This window comes from Pollicipes pollicipes, unplaced genomic scaffold (assembly GCF_011947565.3).
Source record: "Pollicipes pollicipes isolate AB1234 unplaced genomic scaffold, Ppol_2.1 Scaffold_7231;HRSCAF=8579_pilon_pilon_pilon, whole genome shotgun sequence".
NCBI classification, from domain to species: domain Eukaryota; kingdom Metazoa; phylum Arthropoda; class Thecostraca; order Pollicipedomorpha; family Pollicipedidae; genus Pollicipes; species Pollicipes pollicipes.
Genome location: NW_023597034.1, coordinates 11,088,066 through 11,113,910, shown reverse-complemented (window position 1 = coordinate 11,113,910; position 25,845 = coordinate 11,088,066). Strand labels below are relative to the sequence as shown.

Below are 25,845 nucleotides of genomic sequence, written 5' to 3'. Positions count from 1 at the left end.
CAGCATTGTATAACGCGCTGTTGCTGCTGCTGAGGCAGCCAAGCTTAGGTGTGATGGGACCGTGAACGTAGGCTGCGGAGGCCATGCGTTGAGTTAGCCCCCGGGCCCTGTCTTCCGACAGGCTTTAAAGCGCCCCACATGGCAGCATCTTGCGGTAACTTAAGACATGCAATGCATGTAGCTATGCGTGTGTGTCGTTTAGGTCGGGACTTACGCATGCCTTTGACTTGTATGCATGCGACTCTAGCATTGGCCTCTATCCCTTGACTTTGCGTCTTATCTATTCGCAATTGACCGGAATAGCCACGTGTATAGTGTGGATCGCCATAATTTACGCCTAACGTTTAGGCATCAGAAAACTTAGGTGTATAAACGTTGAGGCCGGCAAGTGACGTATTTTATTTGCGGACGTTTTGACGCGTAGAAGTCTTGGCGTACGTGGCCGACCCAATGTGGTGCAGTAGTCAGACGGCCGTGATGGAGAAGAACAGGCACTGAACAGCTTAAACCCTGATGGATGACAGTTGCTATGGCGATGCGATCCATGTCACTCAGTGGTAGAAGTGCTGCTAATCTCCGCCGTCGGGGCTAGTGACATGGGGCGTGCCAGAACAGCCTCACTCGCGTTTGCACGGAGGAAAACTACACCAAAACAGCATGCCAGGAACGCTAGCCACAACTGATCACCTGTTTCGGCAGCACACGCCAAGGTCCGGAACTGGTAGCATTTCCTGCACGGCTCGCCGGCTCCCCCTTGGACGGCGCTCATGAACATGACCCCACAGCAGCGTGTATTGGGCACCGCTTACGGGCGGGTGTGCCGTGGGTGGCGACAGCGGGTGATTATTTTAACGAGATTATGGCTCCGGCTTGGCACCGCGATCCGGCGCCGCCATTTACCTCTGGTGCGGTGCCAATGTAACCACACGGTAAAGCCTGAAAGCGCCGCTAATCTTATCCATGGCATCGGCTGATCATCCAGAGCTATTTCTAGAATGATCGCAAGGCTTGCTTGTCTACTCCTGGTCTGTAGTTGTGAGCATTGTATTTGGGGACATACTTCTCTGCTTTAATCAGGTGCAATTTAGCGACAGTTGTGTCTTCGTTAGATTTAGTGGCCAAAGTATTCGCCACGTAAAAGAAAACCTGTGTTTGGCCGTTCACGTCTATTTTTAGCTCAGTTCAAGTTTTATTTTGCTTAGTCGGAGCACCGCTAGAACGCTGCTGTAGTAACTACCAAGCTAAGGTAACGTATAGGTCGAATAGATAAAGTTTGACATATTCATTGGCTCATTTGTTTTGGTTCAGATGCTGCTTCTTTTACATCAATCATGCTGATGGCCTTAATTGCTGTCGATTTAATAATTTGCTAACGTTAGTCGGTACGTCCGGGCGCTGGACAGCATTATGAAATGCTATGTCACAAATTGCGCCATAATCGGACACATTATATACCGCTAGCATTTTCTAAAGCTGATTTCAGACATTTTGCCATTTTTCACATTTGTCATGCGATAAATGTATACATGTGTGTAAATAAATGCAGTGTGTATGCATTCACAAAGCACCACACGCAGTTATCACGTATGCGCAAACCTGGGATAAAAAACTATTGACAATGATGTCCGATAAAGCTTCGAATTCCTCCAGTTTTCTAGGAGCAGTTTTATGTTAAGATTCATAGACCCGTGCCACTAAATTTTCGACGAAGGCATTACAAATTTACGGGGCGAAGTATGGCAAGACGGAAAAACAGGCACATGTTGCCATGTGGTGGGGGTTCCGTGTTGCATTTAGCCATCCGCGTTTGCATATCTCGGCGCACGTTCGCCTCGACATTGTTTTTTTCGGACATAGGATGAATACCCTTTTAGCTGCAACTTTGTCGCATGGATTAAGCTTTATTTCGCCTAACTTTGTTCAAATGAGGCACCGCGGTTTGACGGATTATTTATCACAAGTGTCAGGGAGGGGGGGGGGGGGGGGGGGGGGGGGGAGGGGAGGGGAGTGCCCTTGGTCACTAGCTAGTCGGTGGCGGACAGTGCTGTATTTAGCTCAGTCAAAACAAAAACAGACTTTGAACCAACAAGTCGCAAACAGCCTTGCGTGGTCCGGCCATGGGAAACGAAATTGGAAGGGAGCCGGGTGTTTCGAGCTACGCCAATATTTTTTATTTATGCTCGGCGATGCCTGAACTTCTCACAACAAAAACGGCTATGTCGTGACGGCGCGTTCGGGTCGGGTGCCAAACCTTCAAGTGTCAATCCATCTCGTGTTTTGGAAGCTGTCGGAGCGAACAAACGAAACGCGATTCCCATCACGCACTAAAATGAAACCTGAACCCATTGCGAGGACACCTAAACCGTCACCCACGCGTCGCTCCGGTGCGCCAGGGTCAACAGACGTGACCGCAAGCCTCCCGGTTCCACCCAAGCAGCTGACACCGGGGGCGCCGCTGGGGCCGCACCCCACGCCCGGGCCCCACCCCCCGCCGGGCGTCGCCGTGGCTGCAACCCCGCGCCCGGGCCCCACCCCCGCCGGGCGCCGCCGTGGCTGCACCCCGCGCCCGGGCCCCACTCCCCGCCGGGCGCCGCCGGCCGGTGGCCAAGTGTATCGGCGCCGACGGCCGAGCCGCGCCTGCCAGGAATGTATCCAGTGGCGGCCAATTCTGCCCCGGGGCCGGCGGCACGAGCGCCTATTCCAGCCGCGGCGCTCCCCGTCTGTGCTCCTCTACACAATGGGCCCCTGAGCCATGCCGCAACAGGGTTAGAGACTAGTTTGTCTGGAGGAGGCAGGTCCGGTTTGGTTTGGGCGGAGTTCGGCGGTTTGACTCTGTTGTGCCGTTCTCATTTACCGGACGCACACGCCCGCCGGCCGCGGTTGTGGCTGTTTTAGCTGCTCTCAGCTTGGACTTAACTTTTTAAGACATTATGTTGCCAAGTGTGTCGAGAACTATCGGCAATTTTACGCTGAGCTTCACAGTTTGTCATTGTCGTCATGGATGGTTCATGGTTCTATATGTAAAAACCCATGAGCAAGCACACCGTGCAATGCTGTTGAAGGGCGTTGTACAGTTTTCGGCTGTTTATATATATATATATATATATATATATATGCATAATCATGATATATATATCTCTCTCTCTCTCTCTCTCTTCTCTCCTCTCTCTCTCTCTCTCTCTCTCCCTCTCTCTCTCCTCTCTCTCTCTCCTCTCTCTCTCTCTCTCTCCTCTCTCCTCTCTCTCTCTCTCTTCTCTCTCTCTCTCTCCTCTCTCTCTCTCTCTCCTCTCTCTCTCTCTCTCTCTCCTCTCTCTCTCTCCTCTCTCTCTCTCTCTCTCTCTCTCTCTCTCTCTGTATATACATATATGCATATGTATATATGTATATATATATATATATATATATATATGTCGGTGTGGGTGTGGGTGTGAGCGTGTGGATGTGGGTGTGTGGGTGTGGGTGTGAGTTTGTGGGTGTGTGGATGGGTGTGCACTTTTATACACTTTTCGTCACAAAACCACAAAATTGTTCCGCGAATGGTATTCGGTATCACCAACGGGATGTGTTGTCGGCCCCGAAGACAACAGTTTGTATTGGTGGAATATGTTGAAGCTGCGGATGTTTTAGAGTTTAGGGATATGTCGTCCCGTCTACTGTTCGGCCCCCGCCAGCGTCGTTGGCCCCGCCATCAGCTGCGGTTTTTCGAGGTTACGAGAACTGAGTAGACACGAGAGCAAGCTGAGGGTGCTTTTGCGAATGCTGTTGACGCAAAATGACGCTCTGATACTGTTTTTTTCATACTGTTGCGTTGCAAGGTTTTAAGAAGGTTTAGATGCCAATGCCCTGACAGTGATATGATAGCCTTTCAGCTTGCAAGCCAAGCACAGAAAGCATGTCAACTAACCGAGTCCAATTGCGTTGCTATCTGTTCAACGGTTTGAGTCACATTCCAAAAACTGGTAAGGTACGCACCAGCTCCCGTGTCCCGACGAGGGCACAGAATCTCGAGATTCTCGAAAAAGACTGTTCTAAAATCATAGATGGATGGCATGCCAAGCTTTCTGATCATGCTTTAGAAGTGCAGATTTCGCGGTAAAATTCGCTGTTGTTCGTACCAGGGACTCCGTTGCTGCTAAACCAGCAGTTCCCGGGGTTATGGCGGTTCTTAAGGTGTCCCTGTCCACGCTACGTTCATGACATACCGTTAAGTTCCACAAAGTCGGGGAAGCGTTCCCAGGTCCTCCTTTCGTGGAGGCTGGGTTTCCTATTTCGACACTAGTTGATGTCAGCACCTGGATGCGGGCGCAGGCCGGCTCGACTGTTGCTGTCAGCTCCTGGGCACGGGTATGGGCCAGCCCAGCTGTTGATGTCAGCACCTGGGTGCGGGCGCGGGCTGGCTCTGCTGTTAATGTCAGCACCTGGGTGCGGGTGCGGGCTGGCTCTGCTGTTAATGTCAACACCTGGGTGCGGGTGCGGGCTGGCTCTGCTGTTAGTGTCAGCACCTGGGTGCGGGTGCGGGCCAGCTCAGCTGTTGATGCCTGCTCCTGGGTGCGGTTGCGGGCCAGCTCAGTCGTTGATGTCAGCTGCAGGGTGCGGGCGCGGGCTGGCTCGGCTGTTGGGAGCATCAGTCGGCTTTGAACAGATTTGACATTCCGCCAATGACGACGTGTAGAAATAAACCGATGCGACACTATGGGGCCACGCGGCCAGACAGCTGGCGTGTGCTTTGCGAAGCACTCTGGAACACAGCTAGCCTGGGATGACATCGACTTCAGCCGCCTTCCTTTTTCTCGTAGCAACACCTATCCGGCTCCGTCAGCGCTGTTCATCGCGAGTGTCACCCGTCCGCTGCGGCCTGTGTACGCGCGTCGCCATACCAAGACATGCGTCCCGCAGGTGGAGTGGCTGTTCGACAACAGTCCGCTGCTGCCGGACCAGTTCACCGCCTCCTCCGAGGGCAAGCGCCACGTGCTGCACGTGCGCGTGACCGAGGACGTGCCGAGCGGCCAGGTCAAGTGTGTGGCCGAGAACGACATCGGCAAGGCCACGTGCGCCGCCCGGCTCTCCGTCGGAGGTACGCCGTGACGGGCCGCGACGTGGTGTTGTAGTTCTTGTCTGCCTCGGCCATACCCTCAAGTCCCGTGATAGTCGAGTGCTATCTTCCCTCTCCCTTTTTCTTTTTGCGGTGTCCGTCTACTGAAAGTTCTTAAACTCCTGGTTTGTCGGCTTTATACGTTATGTTGAAGATAATCGGTCGCCATTACTGCAGGAGGTGATGGTGAATGGCGACGTAAGGAGGCAGTCATTAGGACATGTCATGAGAACACGTGAAGCACGCTCACCACATATCTTATCATTAGCGGGTATCGTTGTTTCACTAGTGTCTCATGGTATACTGAAGATCGGTTACCCTTAGCGTAAGAACTCAATTTGCTTTTGCTGGCCGGTTTCTAACACTGTGCCGATGCATCTCCATGGTACTTCCTAGCAGCCTTAAAAGAACGGCGGAGGGACACATTCTATCTCTCAGTTGTGATTATGTCCGCTTTCAGAGCCGCTGGAGCGCACGCCCTCCCCCAGCGAGGGGCGTCGCTCCTCAGATGTAAGCAAGTCCCGCACCTCGACCTTGAAAAAGACCACCATTATGGAAACGCGGGAGGAAACACAGGTAGGCCGGCCAAAGGTTGGGCCGAGCGTCGCCTTCAGAGACGTCAGCAACGACTGAAAGGAGCCCATAATGTGTTCTGAGTGCTTAAGGAATTTGAGAACGAGAGGCTATGTGTCGCCAGCGTTGTATGATATTGTCATATATTTGCTTTGTCTCCATTTTTGTGTAAGCGGATTATGAAAGTATCCCAATAGTCCTTTGCCCCAATTGTGCGTTCCTACGCGCTTTACACTAGGAAGCAGTTCGTTGCATCACACATCCTTGCTTTGCACTAATTTCGCTGCAATAGTCACTGGTCTGGTCTAAGCTCAGGACTTGTGTGTTTGAGTCAATCAAGGTTAAAAGCAATTATCACTGACAGCGAACTAAAAAACTCGCACCACGTGTAAGTGGAGCGTTGACCATTCCTCTTAACAGAATTTTGCATTGGGACACGACGCTCACATAAAGAGAGCAACATATCAAGACAGTATCACATCTCGTCCAGCCATGGTTTATGGGCAGATGCGTTTTGAGCAGACCATCCGTGATACCTAATGGTGTAGCGTGTTAAAACGCTACAGCTGCAGCGGCTGACATGTCAGTGAGAGAGCAGCGACACTTATTTAACTTTAATTCTTCCGCTATGTTTGGCACAATATGAAATCGTTCTCGCAGCCCGGTGACTTTGACAGATACCCCGCCGGCGTGCCAACGCAACGACCTTACCCGAGTGCGGGTTTCATTGATCTTGGCCTTGCAGCCATCAGACCGGAGCCCTGCTGCCCTGACCGCATTTTCGAACTGCTGTGCTCGCCCGTTGCATCCTGTCTCGGGGGTATTTTCACCGTCCTATCAGCCTGATGCGCCCGTGCAGTGCACGCTGTGCCAACTTGCGCCAACACCCGGGGTGCCGGGTGTTCCAGTGTCTGGGGTGCTGGGGTGTTCTGGTTAAGGTGACGGGATGACGGGGACGCCAAACCTCTCGGGTGCCAAGCGTTTGACGTGGTCTTCACACTGTATGCAAACCCAACAACAAAATTACCTTGGAGGCGCCCCGTTCAAAGACGGAGTACCATTGATGGCAGCACTGTTTGACGCTTTCACAGGTCATTAATGGTGATCAGCGGCCTAAGGACGGGGCTGATCGTCGGCGACGCGAGGAGTCCCACTCCAGTGTCGCGGAGGAGCCGGACAGGCAGGTGTGTGCGGCCCAGGTGGTAATGACCTCTAACGCTCTTGTCCGCCGTGGCAAGCCGCCCCTGTACGCCTGTCATCACTCATTTTAACCATACCGATATGATTGTATGATGAACGTAAAAATTTCCGTTCCGATCTGATTTTGTGTCAAGGTCACAGTGGGCATTTTCATCAAGGGTCTGAGTCTCTGAGAGCATCATAAGATCGCGCGACATCTGTCCCACGAGTGTTTTGTTTATTGGGCTCCTCGTCCAGCTGTGTTTTGTGACATTATTTTGCACTTAATCCTCCCAGCGGTGCCAGGCGTTTGGTGCCATATTGTATTTTTCTTGGCACAAAACGGAGCGGGACTGACCTAAGCGTTGTCATCTTGATTGGCTGGTAAGTTAAGAGTGCACAACGAGCCTTCATGCATTGAATTAATCGAGTCCTGTCGGATATCTGAGACATTTTGTGGGGTGAGCTTATTAGTCACTCGCCTGTTTTTTTTTTGTTGTTGTATTTTTAAGGTCAACACGTTGTGAACTTCAAGAGCTGTGAAATACCAAGAACTTCCTCGCCGCGCTGGCACTTTTAACCCGTTCGCCGCATCAGAAGTGGCGTATTTACGAACACCTCTTCTGATCGCGAGCGACAATGCGCGCCGCCCCAGAGCACCGCTCGGTCCAGGGGGCGCCCCGATCTCGGTGCCCGTCACCGGCGGCGGTGCCGGCGCGCCGGCGCCGCCCGGGCGCCGCCCGCCGACGGAAGTTTGTGTTGGCGGCGGGGGCGGTCCAGCGGCGGCCGGGCGCCGGTCTCACTGTGCGCCGCACCGCCAGGTCCAGCGGACCACCTACGAGCAGAGTCGCGAGCGGACCGCCCGCTCGCGGATGGTCCGTGACGAGGACGGGCCGGCCGGCGGCCCGGTCCGGCCGCCCCGCTTCGTGGCGCCGCTTCAGGGGCTCGTCATCCACGAGGACGAGGAGCTGCGCCTGAGTGGGGAATACTCAGGTGAGAGCGGGTGGGGATGGGGGTGCGGCCGTGCGCAGAAGTGGTGTAAACTACTGTGGATGGGGGAATGTCGGTAGGTTGTGGGCGTCACCGGAGCGGACACAGGCTGGATGCGTGACTGAGGCACCGAGGATGTCGGGTTGTTCGTTAGACTGTGGAGTGCCTGGTATTGTTGTGCGGATGGCGAGAAGCTCACAGCCAGTCTGTGCGGACGAGAAAAAACACCGAACGATTCATGCCTTAATGGGGGGTTTAGCGACAGCCCTTGTGTATGTGGTCGGAAGGAGACCGGACGAGACGGCTATTCTCGTTGTTTGGCCCGCGGAGTATACGGTGTGGTTTTGTGTGTACGGTGTCGAATTTGCACAGTTGGTTTATGATATTGGGATAAAACAGTTTTTTGTTTACATGGCGCGATGTGTAGACTCACGGACTGACCGTGGATGAAAGGGTGCACGATATTGTCCCTCTGCCTTTCTGCTCTTCTTGTCTACCCCTTAAGACCTTTTGTTAGCCGTGTTTCCTTCGCGCAGCGTAATATTTTTAGGGTATAGCTCACGTCTCAAGAAAAGGTGTACTTCCAGAATGCCTGTATTGGTTCTATTTATTAGATTCTTACAATTGGTCCCATGTTGTTTCGATGTCCATAATACGCATTGGAAGTGTAAACATATAGCCAAGCAATTTTTCATCCGTCTGGCCTTAAAGTCACGCCGCCCTATCAGTCATTACCGCCAGGTATCAGAGGGTGACTTCGGGCCAGCTGGCTCAGATGCGCATACAGCGTGGAGGATTTGACGATGCCCACAGACGCATTCAACACAAAATCTTGTGGCCTGTTAAACGCCATATAGTAGCCGATTTTGGTTGTGGCAATTGCCTGACATGACATTGAAATGCTTTACGGAACCGAGGCTGCAGAACACTAGCTGCTGCAACAAAAGTGAAGTCCTGTTGGCCCACTGGCCGGCTAGAGTCTCTGGTCTAGCCACATCCATAACCCGAGCGAACCTCCCGATGCCGCGGTAAACTGATCGTCACCTATTACTATTCCTACGCGATGACGTGGTGGCCGTAAGTAAATTTTGCAGGTCAGAATCTTGGCTCTCATCACTGGCGCCGGTTATTGCACTGAACCGGTGCCAAGAGAAAGGGAAACAGTTAGGCGCCTGGTGACGGCGCCATTTGGGCGGTGCTGCCATGCCACGCTCGGTGCGCTCTGTCGCCCGCGGCGAGCGACGACGAGAAATCGCCGCCATCGGTCACACTGGCTCATACCTTCGTCCCAGGCCTGAGAGGCCTTCAGTTCCCTGCCGTATTGCAATGCATTGTGAGATGAGTCATGTTTAGGTGTGTTATGGCACTGCAACGACTGAGCTAAATTCGTTTCGGGTCAGTTATTGGACGGGGATATTGTGCTGTGGCTAAGGATGATACACAGTCAGAAACATACGCATTGCCCCAGAGCCGTCTTTTCACATCTCTTCTCAACGATGTGTTGCCATTTGAAGAATAGGTTCCGATATCGTCGACTTGTCCCTGAAAGATCAACCGTCAACAAACCAGAACCATACGCCCAGACATACACCAAATCAAAGGCGCTCTTGCTGCCGCGCCGCATCGTCTGTTTGTCTTGGAAGCATTCTGACCCGCTCCTCCCCACAGGTAACCCCCAGATCACGTGGTTCAAGAACGGTGTGGAGCTGACCCCCAACGACCGCGCCGTGACGTCACACGATGACACGCACGTGACCCTGACCCTGGAGCGGGCGACCGAGGACGACGCCGGTAAATACACCTGCTGCCTGAAGAATGCGGCCGGCACGTCCAAGAGTACCGCCGAAGTGCTCGTTAGAAGTGAGTATTGTTCGGAAAGGCGTGTGGAAAGCAAAACACTTCTAACAGTTTGAGGGTCGTGGTTAGGCTGCGTTCGGTCCGTGGGTCCGCCGCATTGCTTTACTATGTAGCTGATCATACCCGTATGGCTATACTCAGCGATTTCGACGACAGCTGATATGCCTCCAGAGCTATGGAGGAAAAGTTCACGAGCGAAATGCGCAGTTATTTAGCATAAAGATGGGAGACACGTGTTGAAGTAGTGTAAGGCCGGTGAGTGTAAATATTTTCCATCTCTTAAGATGACTGAGCAAGGAAAACAGTAATTGTTTCACGCCCGACTCAGATGGTTTTGCCATTGAATGGCTTCTTCCTGAGAAGCTATGAGTTCACTCATTGCATTCTGTGACCGTCCCCATCGTCACCAATGGCCTTCTTTGCGCAGAAATCTTGGCAGCGCCTGTGTTCGACCACCGGCTGAAGGCGCAGGTGGCCCAGCCGGGTCAAGAGGTCGTCATGAAGGTCCAGGTGAGCGGCATCCCGCCGCCCAACGTCACCTGGACCAAGGACGGACGACCAATCACCGACGAGCATATCAAGATCAAGCGGCGCGAGAGCAAGCACTCGCTTACCATTCGCAACGGTCAGTAAAGCTTGCGTCTGTGTCTCGCGTTCTTCCGCACATGGCAGGGTCATGGTACCGGGTCTGTGGCCGACCTCCGTGAATGATTTTTTGCTGTTGCTGTAAGCGTTTAGACGTTTGTTCTTTCATTGGGACTGCTTGACTCGGGTTTGATGCTGAACGTATATGATAGCATTTCAGTTTCAACCATTGTGTTTCCACTAGCATAATCAGCAGTAATAACCAGCAGTAGCTTAATCCCATTTATGTATTGCATAATAGTTTCCGTCAACATACGCTACCACATGCCCATGGTTGCGCCCGCACCCACACCCCTAAAACGCATGCATCTACATCAAAATACCCTTCACATCGTTGCTACGCAGCCCTTCCGTCCCCTGATGCCTATCAATGACGCATTGCACAGCGATTCAACTGAACCAAGACAATTTAGCGCGTTGCCGCCGTCCGGTTGGCTCGTGTCGCTTCGTCGGTCGTTCGTCATGCCAGTGGTACCCGTTTGCTGTCCGCCTCCCGCGACATTGCGCATGGCACCCGCGCCTGGTCGTAGCCCGTGAACAGGTACTTAGACGGTCGACTCTTGAGGCTGGCGCCGGGCGTCGTGGTGCGATACAGGCCACAGCCGCAGTCGACTGGCGGGAGGTACGTGTCCGGCGCCGGCACGCTCTCCTTCTCCTTGTAAGTCATGTCACGGTGCCGCTCGTGCAGCGAGTACTGGGGCGCGCGCGGCAGCGGCCGCGCCGGCAGGTACTTGTTGGGCGCCGGCGCCTTGGGCCGCTTGAAGTCGGGCGGCTTGATCCTCAGCGTGAAGCCGTTGTTGGTGCCGGGGGCGGCGTGCGGCGAGTAGGCGTTCGGCGCCGGGAAGTCGTCGGGCGTGCTGTGCGGCCGGCGCGTCAGCTTGAAGGCCGGCCGCTGGCGTGGCTCGCTGCGCGTGTTGTACGAGGCCGGACCGCGGCCGAACGACGGCCGCTCGCTGTACGGGTGGGCGGCCGGTACCGGCAGCCGGATGCTAAAGGCGGGCGCGCGCCGCTTGGGCGGCTGCTCGGGCGAGTACGCGCCCGGCCCGGGCGTCTGGAAGGCCGGCGCGCTCTCGAACGGCCGGAATGTGAATTCGGGGGCGCGGCACGGCCGCTTGGGCACCTTGTAGGCGTTGGGCGCCGGCACGGGCGAGGCGCGCCGCGGTGGCAGCAGCTCGCCCATCTTGGGCGCGTGTACGGCGGGCAGCACGTCGCGCACGAAGTACCAGTCGGGTGGCGGGTTGTCCATGAAGACAGTGAGCTGGCGTGGCCGGTGACGCACGCTGAAATGCGGCCCCGAGAGCGGGCGGCGCAGGTTGCGCCGGCCCGGCCCCGGCCCGAGCGTGCGGTCGTCGTGCCGCGGCCGCTCGGTCAGTAGGAAGCGCGGCGCGCGCGGCAGGTGCGCCGTGACCGGCGCGTACACGGGCGCCGGCGTCTCCGTGTAGGAGGTCCTGTCGATTGGGCACGGGTGGCCGGTGGTGGCGGACGGCGAGTGCCGGCCCTTGAGCGTCGTGCGGCCCGGCCGTGTGTCGACGTCGCCTTGGCGCACCTGGTGTGCGGGTCCCGGCGAGCAGCTGTAGTCTGGCGGCTCGATGCGCGGCTTCAGCGTCGGCAGCAGCGGCCGCTTGCAGGCCGGCAGCTTCACGGTGTAGGAGGCCGGACCGGGCCGCTTTTCCGCCACGCCCGCTGGGTCGGGATACTTACTGCGGATCGTGTAGTCGGGCGCCATCGGCTTGTGCACCGTCATGTCGGGCAGCTGGTAGTCGGCTGGGCCGGGGAAGGGCACGGCTAGCGCGGTGAGAGGCTTGCCGCCAGGCGGCGGGATGTACTCGCCTAGCGCCGTCCGCCGAGGGGACGTCCCCGGCGACGGCGGGCCGCCACTCTGGAGTCGCGTCATCACGACTGTGGCGGCTGCTATGCCAGTCTCTACGACAGCTCCCGAGAGTGTCCCATGATGTTTCTAAGTGATGCACACGCACGCTGTTCGCTAAGGCATGCCTGTAGCACCAAGACGCTATATATGTCGAACCGAACCGTACACAAGCGAAGAGCAGATGCGTTGGATGCATCATGTAGTGGTTGTAAATAATTTCAGTTTCGCGTGATAAAGCGAATGGTGAGCGCTTCTGATAAAGTGGTTTTGTAGAAGTAGTCTCATCTGTGGCTTGTCGTATTGCACTTGCGTTTTGTACTGAATTTTGCGTAGCCAGAGCAGGACACCGTGTTTTTAGAGACATATGGATGTTTAAAACACGGATATGGTGCCATCAGTTGGTTTCAGCTAATTATAATTTGCAAAATAACGTAGCACAGCACGGTCGATCCATATTGTGTTGTGGTTGCCACAGTGCCGTTAGATCATTAAGCGTAAAGAGGCTAGGAAAAGGAGGATAATCGCCACTTAAAACCATGGAAGTAAACCGAACGCCAATGGATGCGTTCATCAATGCACTATTCCTTTTGCAACTCGCTATGCATCCGAGAAAACAGGCGGTACCTTGGCGTTTCCGTGGGCCGAAAGAAAGGTAGGATCTTGGCACATTATCCCGTTTTGGTGTTTTGCCTATGGCGGTGCGTTGTTTCCTCACACGATGTATGTTGTATCTGCAGTGACGCACGAAGACGCCGGCAAGTATGCAGTCTGCGCCAAAAACGACGCCGGAGAATCGACGTCCATCGCCGACTTCGTCGTCACCGACGAGATGCCCGACATCATCGAGAAACGATTCATTACCACGGAGTCGGCGGACGGCCAGGTACAAACAGCGATGTGTGCTGTCCATAGAGTAAGCGATGCAATCATACAGCAGCTTATACTTCGTATAGTCACGTTGCGTGTCTTCTATTATGATCCATTTCGGCACGGGTTCTGTAAGGTGGATGTTTGCCGGTGATTTTTGCCTCCCTTACGAGTGTTATTTGCATTAAGTTTTTGCAATATGGTTATGGCTGTCATGCGATGTGAATCAATTTCACTGAGGGAGTTGTTAATTGGTATTATCGTAACGAAGGTCACAATTGTACGCTGTATGCTCTATAGCCTGGTGCGGGAGTTGGAAAGGAGACGACGATAGTTACAAGAACACAGTCGTCTACCCGCACCTCGGACGCAGACGAGTCTCCTAAATCCCCCTCCACGACTGTTAAGTCCCATTCCTCACACAAGCGCAAGAAGAAGGACAAAGACGGAAAGAAAAAGTCAAAGACGAAGATATCGAAGACTCTCCAAGAGGAAACAAGTGAGACTGTAACTACTCGTGCGGGTCAGGAAGAGCCATTTGAAAAACCACGGCCACAGAGTGAGGTTGAACCGGAGGAGACTGGAGACACGTCTCCGTCGTCGATCCGCAAGCATAACAAAAAGTCAAAGAAGGTTGTCAAGGAGGAGACCACTGAAGTCGTCAGGGATATTAAACCTGAGTATGAGGAAGACGGTGGTGAGCCCGGTGACGAAGAGGAAGAGGACGAGGCTACATACAAGCCTTCTTCGTCCAAGTCCAAACGAGAAACGAGGTCACGAGAAGTCGTACAGACCACGAAAGAGGAGAAGATGACCACTCATCTCGAGTCAGTTGACCTCCCATCCGAAGACAAGCATGAAAAGCCCGTGGAGCAGGACATTCTACCTGCAACCAAACCACAGCCTTCAAAAACAGGTCAAATTAAGGAAGAGACGTTGCAAAAAGTTTTAGAAATCATGAACACTCAGGAGCGAGATCAGAGTGATATCACTGATACTAAACCGCAGTCGCTGAGCAAAGATGCCGAGGCCCCCGAGGTTGAAAAAGTACATGAACCAGTATCGAAAACAATAGTTAAAAGAACGCCGGTCATGCCTGAACTGAGTGCCTCGGAAGAGGAAGAGGAGGGCGATAAAGACGATCTGGGGTTGGGCTCGCAACCAGCCGCTGAAGGGACATCGGATATTGAAACTGTTTCTGGCTCTGAGCATATTCTGGAGACTGCGGCTGCGAACGACAGGGTATCTGATGAACCAGTTCAAGAGCCTAAGGTCACAGATGTTGCTGGGGATAATGAACGGGCAGCGGGGATAAGTACTGTGCCAATCAAATCGGCCAGGCCTGCCTCAGATTCAGAAGGTGGAGAAGAAGAGGAAGAAGCATTAACGACAGAAACGGCTAACAAAGTCGAGACTTCGCAAGAATTTGCACAAGAACCTGGCTTGGCCGACGAAACACCAAAGGAGGAACAGGTAAAATTTACTCTAGTCGGTAATACATTAGTATTTACCACCATCAGGCCGGAAGAGCCAGAACAGCCTGTTCCAGAACTGGATACGTCTGCGGAGCTCGTCTTAAAGAACCCCGAACCACTGGGTGAAGAGTCGATCGATGAACCGAAGACCGCTGAGGAGGAAGTGAGGGAGGAAGCGGCAGAGTTTACCGCCGTTATTCGCCCTCCAGTTGCCACTAACGAGCCAGAATCGATCGCTGATGATGCTAAACCAGCTGCAGAGCCGGAGCACGAAGCGGCGCCGCTTGAGAGGCCCTCTGTTTCAAAGTCAGAATTGCCTGGAGAATCGTCTCCGGAACGTGAGCTGGGTGATGAAGAAGTGGAGTCGGACTCGAGTAAAGATAAGCTGCTAGAAGAAACTGATCACATGCAACAGTCGTCTGAAGACACGCTGACCCCTGAGCGACCACTGATCCCTGAGGTACCGAAGATCGAGGAGTCCGAAGAAGTCGAGTCTGAAGAAGAGCATGAAGACGAAGGGGAATCAGTCTCCGGTGAATCTGATGCTGCCGGGGAGGCTCGAGTTGGGCTAGACAGCGAACAAAAGCGGCCTACCGTCGATGTACCGAAGACCGAAGAGTCTGACAGACCTGAGTCTGAAGAAGAACCAGAAGACGAAGGTAAATCAGTCTCCGGTGAATCTGATGCAGTGGAAGACGCTCGTGGTGGGTTGGAAACTGAACGAGAGCGGCCCATCGCTAAGGCGTCGAAGATCGAAGAGTCTGAAACAGTCGAGCCTAAAGAAGAGCCTGAAGATGAGAAGAAATCAGTCTCCGGTGAGTCTGATACGGTCGAGGATGCTCGCAGCGGGCTAGAAAGCGAAGAGGAGCGGCCTGCCACCGATGTACCGAAGGTTGAAAGGTCTGACAGAGTTGATTCTGAAGAAGAGCCTAAAGATGAGGAGAAATCAGTCTCTGGTGCGTCTGACGCAGTCGAAGACGCTCGTCGAGGTGGAGAAGAAACTGAACAAGAACGGCCCACCGCTAAGGTGCTTAAGATCGAAGAGTCTGAAAGAGTCGAGTCAGAAGAAGAACCGGAACACGAGAAGAAATCAGTCTCCGGTGAATCTGATGGGGTCGAGGATGTTCGGGGTGGGTTAGAAAGTAGCCAAGAGCGGCCTATCGCCGAGAATGTTGCGGCAGATTTGTCAGAGCAGACAGTGGACGTCCAAGATGACAAAACAGAAGAAGATAAACCATCAGAACCGGAGGAGAACGGTGATTCTGGCTCCGAGAAACCTGCTGCTGCTGAAGAGTCTGAGTCGGGCGATGAGAACGAAAAATCTGAAGCCGAACTGGAACACGTAGAACGGCAGTCTTATGAACAGGTAGAAGGGGAATCGGCACAGCTAGAAAAGGACGCTGCTGCTAAGCCCTCAACACCGCTATCGGATGTAGAAGACGAACCGAAACCTGTGGGAGATGACGACTTACAGAGTGAGGCAAGTGGGAAAGGTGAATATTCTGAAGAAACGGCCTCCGAGTCAGAGATCAAGGAAGTTGATGTGGACGAGACAGCCACTGTTCAAAAATTAACACAGGGTCACGCCGATGATACAGAAGCATCCCAAGAGATCATAATTGCAGAGAATCGTATTGTCGAGGAGGCTAAGGAAATAAAGATAACGGATGAAATGCACGAAGTACACGATGATGATGCGGAGAAAGACAGGCCTGCAGTGACGGATGACAGTGTTCAGGAATCTGTGAAGGAATCTGCGCAGGATGTGCTTGAAACCAGCGGGGAATCAGATGCCCAAGTACTCGATTTAGAACGTATCCCAACTGGTTTAGGTTCAGAGGCTGAAGAGGAACTTATACCCAAAGAAACGGCGAAGCTGAAGCCTAAACCAAGTGACGATGCGTTAACGAAAGATATTCATGAACCCTCGGAAACCGCTGAGACGCTGACTCGGGCGGAGATGACGACCTATGGCGGCGAAGCAGTCAAATCTGATGACTTGGAACAGGCACCGAAACAAGAAGCCCCAAAACTCTCCGAGGACATTTCTCAGTCTCCCGCCTCGGCAGCTCCACCTGCACAAACCTTCCTGCCGGAGCCTGTGCTGCCGGCTTCGGATAGTCCCGCTCAGGAGCCGCCGAGCGAGGCACCGCACGCGCCTGTGTTCGCCGCCGTCTACAGAGCGGCCGAAGGAGACGCGTACCAGGCCAGCGACACGCCGCCGTGGACGCAGCCGGCGCCGGCCGAACTGTTGATCCACGCGCCCACCGAGCCCCTGCTGTACCAGTTCGTGCGGCCACCGGGCACGCCTCCCAAGCCGCCTCCGAAGCCCGCCGTCCGGCCGCCAGTGTACAGCGGTCCGCCGGGGCCGACGCCGGTGGTGCGGCCGCCCCCGGGTTTCCCACCGCAGCCGCCCCACCAGGTCCGCGGTGCATCCCCGCACGCCGGCTTCCGCGTGCCCGTCGTCGCACCGTACGCCGAGCAACTGCAGCGGCAGGCGCAGACCTTGTACGGGCAAGAGACGGTGAGCAGCGCTCCGACGCAGTCGTACATCTCTCCGAACTCGCAGCCGTACGCCCCTCCAGTGCAGCCGTATGCCGCTCCGGCGCAGCCGTACGCTGCTCCGGCGCAGCCATACGCCCCTCCAACGCCGCCGTACGCCGCTCCAGCGCAGCCGTACGCCCCTCCAACGCAGCCGTACGCCCCTCCGGCGCAGCCGTACGCCCCTCCAGCGCAGCCGTACGTCTCTCCGGCGCAGCCCTACGCCGCTCCAGCACAGTCGTACGCCCCTCCAGCGCAGCCCTATGCCGCTCCAGCACAGCCGTACGCCCCTCCAGCACAGCCCTACGCCCCTCCGGCGCAGCTGTACGCCGCTCCAGCGCAGCCGTTCGCCACTCCAGCGCAGCCATCCGCCGCCCCGGCGCAGCCACAGGCCGCTCGGACGCTGGCGGCGCCACATTATGGCAGTGCGCCCACTCCGGCAGCGCCCCGGTTTGACAGGAGGCCCGTCCCGGTGCCGTCCACCCCGCGGTACGCCAGCGCGCCAGTGGCATCTCCGAGAGCACCTGAGCATGCCAGGATACCCGGCCCGGCCCAGCAAGGACCGCGGTATGCCAGGGTGCCCTCGCCAGTGCCCAGGACACAAGCACCACGCTTTGTTAAGGCACCTGCCCCGGCTCCGCCGGTGCCGCGGTATGCTAAAGCGCCTGCGCCGGCTCCACAAGCGCCGCGGTATGGCGGTGTGCCTGCGCCGGCTCCACAAGCGTCGCGGTATGGCGCCGGTGTGCCTGCGCCGGTCCCGACGGTGCCTCGGTATGCCAGGATGCCATCCCCGGCTCCGACATCGCCTCAGCATGTCGGTGGCTCGTCTCAGGAGACGCAGTTTTCGCAGTCCACGGTGGGCACGTCATGGACAACAGACAACATCGAAAGCTATTCCTCCGAGGACGTGTATGGGGACGAGGACGTCACCCGCGCTCCTCGGCGAGTGGTCATAACGTACGTGGCGCGCACGGGGCTGCCACACCATCAGCAGTACCCTCAGATAACCGAGGATTACAGCTCGAAGTGGTCCTCGCAGATGACAGACTCTCGCACGGAAACTACCATCAGCGAGCAGCGCCAGGTAGACGCCGGATGGCGGGACGAGCAACTCTCGTTTGTGCCGAAGCCGCCACCGCCGCGGAGATCGGTGAGCTCGGTCGGCGAGATGCGCAGGAAGATCGAGGCCCAATCGGAGACGAGCGAACGGACGACAGACCTTCGCCGGGCGGCGCGGCCTGCTCCGGCCCCGAAGCAGGCACCGCCACCCCGCCGCTCGCAGCCGACGTACGTGTCCGGTCAGCAGCGGCTCGATCAGCGCTCCCGCAGCCAGGAGGTGCAGGTGGTGCCACCCGCGCTTCCCCCGGAGCCGACGCAGCGGGCGCCGCCCCGCGTCTCGCGCCGCACGCCCACGCCCACCAAGTTTGTGCCCGGCCGCTTCTCCGGGTCTGACTACGAGAGTGACTATGACGAGCGCATACCGACGCGCTGGCAGGCTGACGGGTACGAGTACATCGACCGGCGGCGCATCCTAGTGCAGCTACCGGATGCGCGCCGCGGTCACGAGCGGCGCGAGCGGGCCGCCACGCCGCCGTCGCAGTTCGACCGGCCGGCGCCGGTGCGCGAGACGCCGCCGCACCGACCGCCGGTGGTCGGTCTGCCTGCGAGCGAGCGGCGCGGGAGGTCAGAGGCGAGGAGCTCGCTGGCCATGTCGAAGCGGTCGGCCTCGGCGCCGGCGTCGCGGTTCCGCGCAGTGGCGCCGGCGGCGCCGAGACGCGCCGCAACGCCGCGCCGGGCCTCACCGGAGCCGCGACCGAGGGACGCCTCCTGGCAGCGGCGGCAGGAGGTCTCGCGGACGACATCGCAGTCGCGGCAGGACGGCGGCCAGACGCGTGTCTGGTCAGCCCCGCAGCAGCCGAGAACGCTGACGCCGGCTGTGCCGCCCAAGGCCGCGCCCGTGCCTCCGCAACCGCCGGCCACGAACGAAATTGCGCAGACCGCCAGCGAGATCTCGCGGAGCCTGCGCAGGATGACCGACCAAAGCAGCTTCAAGCAGACGTCACAATCTTATCCGGCGCAGCCTCGCCCGTCGCCGATCAAGACGCAGCCGGTGCGAGCGCCTCGGGTGAAGCCCGCGCAGGCCGGCTTCAGAAGCACCGAGAGCTTCTCGAAGACATCTGAGCGGAGCGGGTACCAGCAGTCCAAGGCCGCCCCGCGGCCTCCCGCTCTGGCGTCCAAGCCTTCGATGCCGGTGTCACCCGTGCGGAGTGAGCAGTCGCAGCAGGACTCCAGCCAGCAGTCGATGTTCAACAGGCACCAGACGCACGAGTCGCTGGATCGCCCCGGCGTGCGGGGCTTCCAGGCGACCTCCGAGTCGGACGCGCAGCACTTCAACCGCGAGGAGACCGAGGGCTTCACCAAGACCGAGACGCGTTTTGAAAAGACGTATGACGTGCGGATGGAGAAGACGGAGGTGAAGGACGCGAACGGACACTCGCTGGCGCTGCCGGTTCCTGCGCTGCCGTCCAGCGCCTCCCCGCTGCCGGTTGTGATGTCACCGGTATCTGATACAGCGTCTCAGAGCCGGCAGTCGATGACGCAGCAGTGGCTGCAGTCGCAGAGCGGACGGCCGGCTGGCTCGCCGCTGCTGCCGCCGCCTTCTCCGCAGCCTGTCGTGACGTCACCCGTTCCGAGGGTGACGTCACCGGTACCGGGCTTCCAGCGGGCATGGCAGCAGCGGACGAGCGTGGACCGCAGTCGCTCCGGCTCGGCCGCCGGCCGCCGCAGCCCGCTGCTCGGCCATGACGCGTCCGGCTACGCCTCCGACCACACCGGCTACGCGTCTGAGCCGGAGCTGGCGGCGCTGGCCGCGCGGCGGCCGTGGCGGCCGGGGCCGCAGCCGCCGCCGCGGGCCGCCGTCGCGCAGGGCCGTGGCGCTAGCCAGGCGTCGCAGTCGTCGCGGGCGTACGTCGGTGGGAGTGTACGGTCGGCGCAGCCTCCGCGGGCGCCGCCGAAGCTCGGTAGGGCCGTGTCAGACCTCGGCAGCGACTACGAGTCACGCTTCACTACCAGGTGGATGCCGGCGGGCGCTGGTCGCTCGGCGGGCAGCCCCTTCCGCCCGGTGCAGCCGCCGGCGCCGAGCGGCGGCGGCGGCGGTGGCGGTGACCGCCCGCTGGCTATCCCCGAGCTGAAAAACGACTGGTCCTCGTTGCTGTCCGGCTCGCAGTCGGCGCTGTCCGAGTCGCAGCGGTTGGCGTCGGAGGGCGACACCACCACAACCACCACCACGATGGTGAAGGAGGAGTTCCACAGCGAGAAGATGATACGCGAGGAGACGACGACACTCGGCCCGTTGCCACCTGGGGTGGTGTCGGTAGCACCGCTCAAGTCGCCGCTGCCGGCGCGTGCGATCCAGCCTCGGTCGCCGCTCCTGCTGAGAGCGATCCCGCGCCCGGCTGGTATGCCGCTGTGCCAGGCGTCCTCAGAGCAGAGCAGTGTGTCGTCGGACATGGAGGAGGAGGTCGTCTCCCGGCGAGGGCTCGGAGATGCTGTGGTGAAGCCCGACAGGCCCGTCCCCGCCTCGCCCTGTCCTGTCCCCGCGGCGGCCGACTCGTCTGCGCAGGTGGCGCCACCGGCGACTGGGTCGCACGGCGGCGTGTTGTCTCACCTTGCTAGGTAGCCGGTCCTCCGCGTGCTGCTAATGCGTGTGGTGATGTGGCGTGGCCCTGACTGACGCTTTGCGACGTCTGTCACCGCAGTAAACTGTGGCTAGCTAGACGGACTGCATGACTGCCCCTAACAACTGAGCTAGGTGATGCCTAAACAATCTGAGTTACCTAAACGATGCGAGTGCTCACGCTTAAATGATTTGAGTCAGCTGGGTTTGGTTTACCTGAACGAAGCAATTTTATTGCTCATTTATATTGATACTTCTTGGCCGCCCACTGTTTTCCATTACCCTATTTTGTAGTACTAGATTGTCCTGTAAAGGAATGCGTTAGAAACGCATAGCAAGCCAGCAACATCCCTTAATGTTTGTCACGGTCCTGTTGCGAATTACAAGTGGCGTGAATTTTTCTATGTCGTTGATTAGCCATGCTTTCAGCCGAACTTTACGCGTCTTTAAAACCTAAACACTCTGGTGTCGCAGTGTTCCAAAAGCAGGTACTCTGGGCGCCAATGGGAAGTTCCTTGAATGTTGCCGTTATGTTAGTTGAAAATAATATCTTCACACAATTACTTATCGCAATGAACACAGCATTTCAAATGTTCTTAACGGTTGCAGTGCAACGGACGGCATATAACACCACAGTTGATGTGCTTAAAAGCCCATACATGGAGCATTTGTGGAAGGGTCAGCTACCTTCATGTTGATGCAAATCTTGTTTTTCAAAGAAAGCCTGTGTCGTGAAGCCGGACGATCAGCCGGTGTGGTCGTTAGGCTGGTGGATCCGGAAGCTGTTGCGAATTTGATTATCCAATACCGTGATTCGTCACTGCTTCCAGGTGGCTCAAAGACCAGACGCTTGGTCTGACGAAGAAGTGTTAAAGACGTCCGTATCGTCGCTGTCGTGGGAGCGCTCCGGCTCGGCGTCGCGCCGGCCCACCGCCGCGCCCTCCGACAACCGGCCGGCAGAGCCGCCTGGCGGCCAGATCCGGCACCAGGCCGCGCTGCCGGCCGACCGGGCGCCGCGGCGGCCCGGCTCGCCGCCCGACACTGCCGCCGGCCGCACGCGCTCCCCGTCCCCCGCCGGCCCGCTGGCGCGATTGGACGACGCGTCGACGACGACGCGACGCTTCGAGAGTTCGCAGCGCAGTGCGACGAGTGTGACGCGCGTGCAGGAGTCGACCCAGGTCAGCCGCCAGATGGTGTCGCAGGAGGTGCGCCGTGAGTTCCGCCTGACCGACATCCTCGGCCTGGGTGGCCTGGCCGGCGGCGGCGTCGAGCGAGACTCGCCCCAGCGAGCTCTCCACGCTCCGCCGGCGCCACGTGAGTCGCGGTCCCGCTCTCCGGAGCTGTCACCGGCGCCGGCTGACGACCAGCAGCCGCCCGGGGAGCGCCAGTTCACGGCGCAGCTGGTGGTCAAGCTGAGCGAGGACGGTGCGGCGCCGGCTGACGCGGCGCGGCGCGGCTCGCCGGCGCGCTCGTCCACGGAGCGGCCGAGCGGCGGCCGGCTGACGCCTAGCCGCATCCCGCGTCTCTCCGAGGAGCGCAGCGTCGAGAGGAGCGTCCGGCGCGAGACAGTGCGGACTGTGACCCGCTCCGGCAGTGGCGTCGGCCAACAGAAGCCGGACGGGGCGCCACACAGCAAGGTGGGTCGGTGACGTACCTGCTTTTTTGTTCGGTGGTCAGGTGGTCCGTTTAATGTGGCCAGTTGTATTGCCCTGTGAAGGTCGCTGTAGACGCTCATCGATCTTCTACGCGATTATTTCGTCTCATCACGAAAAGGGCCGAGGTAATCTTTCATGAAAATGAACGTAATTGGATTGAAAAGCATGGCGTGTGGTGAACGTCTCATATTTGTGCATACGTTTTTGTGTGAAGTCTTGCAACCGTTAGACGTGCATGCATAGAGCTTCAGTGTTAGCTTCCTTCACTTTACACCGCGTGTACAGTGCCCCGTCAGCAACTGACACGTGCTCCGTTGCGTTCGTGCAGAGCCGGTCGCCGTCGCCGCCAGCTGTACTGCGGGATGACATGACGTGGCCGACCAGGAGAGTTGGGTCCCTCCACACCACACAGAACACCACCACAGGTCAGGATGTAACCCACCAGACACGCCGGGTCCCTCCACACCACACAGAACACCACCACAGGTCAGGATGTAACCCACCAGACACGCCGGGTCCCTCCACACCACACAGACCACCACCACAGGTCAGGATGTAACCCACCAGACACGCCGGGCCCCTCCACACCACGCAGACCACCACCACAGGTCAGGATGTGACCCACCAGACATCAGACATGCACACTAAGCGTACATCAGACATACACGTACGGGTGACGCCACCGTCTTCTGTCTGGGTTCGAGTGAGTGTCCCAGTGACGTACTGGGCATTCCGACGCGCAAGGCGTTAGGCTTCATGTCAGTCGTGTAGATATGTTGTCGCATATGCCGCTTGAAACGGAATTCACTGGCCGTCGCTTTCGTGCCAAGCTGTCAGGAGTGTGGGAGGCTCAAAGTCTGCCATCAGAAGCCTGACTTGGTCATTAAAAAATGCTCTTTTGTGGATTATTTGGCTGGACTCCCTGCCCACCGCTGCCCGAAGACACAGGCTGATGGAAACATTTACTTAGCTTTACACACCTGCGGCGAAATATTTGTTTGGTAGAATACGCCACCTAATTGTTTTTCATAAATCGCATGAGAGGACATCACACCTCGCTGCGATCCAGAAAGGGTATTAAGAAGCTGCAATCTCGCAAATACTGCTGCACTTTAGGGTTGGGCATGGCGATAGCTCCGTGGCCGCCAGCCGTATATTAGACTTGCGGGCACGCATGCAGTAAGGATGTCAGAATGTTGAAATGCTGATTTGTGAGTCGCGTGGAGGTTTAGGTCAACGCCATACTTGAATTATGGTGCGTTGTTTGTCGTGTCAACATGATACGTATACTGTTAAAACTGTTCGCAATGTGAATCTGATACATAACCTGATACGTACACCACCTGAAGGTCATTTAAATTTATCAGCGTTATGTGTTAGCCATCCATTTTTGCTGATCAGTGTGACTGTTTTTGTGACGTGTTATGTGATTGCTTGTGCATGCATTGGCATTTGTGCCGGTATGACTTCCAAAGGTGGCACTCTCCCCTTAAGCTTGCTTTCAACTGTCGATTCTAAATCGAGCCTCGAGCTATAACCGCCTGTGTGGACCATGCCACCCGCTCGCGCCAAAAGAGGGGCCCTAAGACGGTAGGCGTAAAGCTCTAACACCATCGTGACCCGAGCCTGTTCGGCAGCCGTGCGCTCGCGCCGCTCGGTGGACTCTCCCGACCTGCGAGGCCACTCGCCGGTGGAGCGTGGCCGGTCCGTGGAGTCGTCGGACGCGTACGGCCGGTCGTCGTCGGACCGGGGCCGCTCGGTGGACAGCAGCGAGCGGGACGAGGCCGTCGACAGCTCGGACGGTGGCCCCCTGCATCGCGCCAACGGCCAGCCGCTCGCCGGCAAGGAGAAGCGACTGCGCAACTACGGTCAGAACCGACCGCTGGATGGAGCTGGGCCATGCCGAATCCGATGATAGCGGTTTTAAAAGCGTCAGTAGTGCCATGGAAGTGGTGCTCGCACGAACACGATACTTTTGCTACTAGTGCGTGTTTTGCTGTTATAACCATCCTGTTGCCTGATTTTGCAAACCTGCTAGTTTTCCGCGCCCACCCTTACCTGCTGTTTCTGCATCCTGCCATCCCATCTCACGTTAATGCCCCGAGCTGCCCCTCCCCATCGCGTGGCCCGTACCCGTCTGGTATTTTGGTGGCCGTTTGCCAGCCATGGCCCCCGTGTTGTCTTTGATACCGATCCGGCGGCGGGGCTGCGGGGTCGGTCACTGCGCATTTGAGCGCGCCGCGGCTAATTTTAGTGCTCGTCGGCAGCCAGAGGAGCTGAATTGCGTCCCCGAAGAGCCTGTTGACAAATATTGGACGGCTTGCCCGGCTGGTTGCGTCATTCTGCCCCCGGCTATTCTGGCCCTATTGTTAGTCTTTGGTCGGGCACGTGATCGAGCTGAGGTGTGGGAGCAGCTGTGAGAGCCTCACATTGACATACTCTGAGTCTCAATCGGGATTCCGAATGGAAAATAAGCGGCCGGTTTTTTACACCATTAAATTTCCTTCTTCGGTCTAAGAAAGGCATGGGATAGACGGATGGCTGGGGCTCCTGTGTGCATATCAAGGCTGTGAAATCGGGTATTATCCGGTAATCTGGCATATCCGGTAATCTGGTATTTTCCGGTGTCTGAGCATGACTAATCGCACGCTTTTGTATATTCATTGCTTCTCAGTTGCAGGGGCATGTTTCACGAAGGTTCGTGGTTTTACCTCGTCTGGAGCCTATTACCTTGTTGTCATGAGCTTCACATCAGTGAGCACATCTCTGCTTTCTGGCACTGATCTCACTGGTGCTGGTTTGCCCCGTTGACCTGGCATTGCCCACTGCTGACCTGGTACTGCCCACCGCTGACCTGGCACTGCCCGCTGCTGACCTGGTGTGTCCATTGCTGACCCGGCACTGCCCGCTGCTGACGTCACGCCGCCCCTGCGCCGCAGCCCACCCGGCGCTGCTGCGTCCTCCGGTGCTGCTGAAGCCGCTCTCGGACCTGTACGTGCAGCAGGGCCAGGGTCTGCAGCTGCGGCTGATCGTGGACGCGCTGCCGCAGCCGACCGTCAACTGGTACCGCGACGGCCGGCACCTGGCCGACCTGCCCGACGCGCGGTACCGGGCGGCCGCCGACAACGGCGTCTGCACGCTGGACATGCGGCAGGTCCACCCCGGTACGCGCTGAGCTGGACACGGCCGGGTGCGGTGCCAGCTGGGTATTGGGAGCTGGTGGCTGAACACGGATGGGGAACGTGACTCATTTGATGCCAGACGGACCGCTATGGATGCGTGAGGAGAGGTCTGAATATGGCGGCGTATTCTCTGTCGTGACGTCCTCGGGAATGTACTGATCGTGCAGTGCCTGAGAGCGGCATGTCACGTGGTCACGGACGGGATTTTTGTGAGCAAGTCCTGGAATGTCCTCTGTGGGAGAT

At 57.3% G+C, this 25,845-nt stretch overlaps 1 protein-coding gene across 4 annotated transcripts in view; it reads left to right on the top strand.

Moving 5' to 3' along the window:
- LOC119109551 (muscle M-line assembly protein unc-89) overlaps positions 1-25,845 on the top strand; it is a 112,597-nt gene that overhangs the window by 85,581 nt on the left and 1,171 nt on the right. For 2 of the 4 annotated variants that reach the window (XM_037233221.1, XM_037233220.1), the window contains 9 exons: positions 4,897-5,074; positions 5,553-5,668; positions 6,757-6,849; positions 7,666-7,837; positions 9,503-9,694; positions 10,119-10,316; positions 12,944-13,089; positions 13,374-20,764; positions 21,596-21,773. In XM_037233221.1, the coding sequence (XP_037089116.1) occupies positions 4,897-5,074; positions 5,553-5,668; positions 6,757-6,849; positions 7,666-7,837; positions 9,503-9,694; positions 10,119-10,316; positions 12,944-13,089; positions 13,374-20,764; positions 21,596-21,638 (8,529 nt within the window). In that variant the 3' untranslated portion in view covers positions 21,639-21,773. Of the gene's footprint in view, positions 1-4,896; positions 5,075-5,552; positions 5,669-6,756; positions 6,850-7,665; positions 7,838-9,502; positions 9,695-10,118; positions 10,317-12,943; positions 13,090-13,373; positions 20,765-21,595; positions 22,403-22,748; positions 22,846-24,057; positions 24,289-25,359; positions 25,585-25,845 lie in introns of those variants that run through there. The other 2 variants (XM_037233223.1, XM_037233222.1) reach the window with 2 other exon arrangements.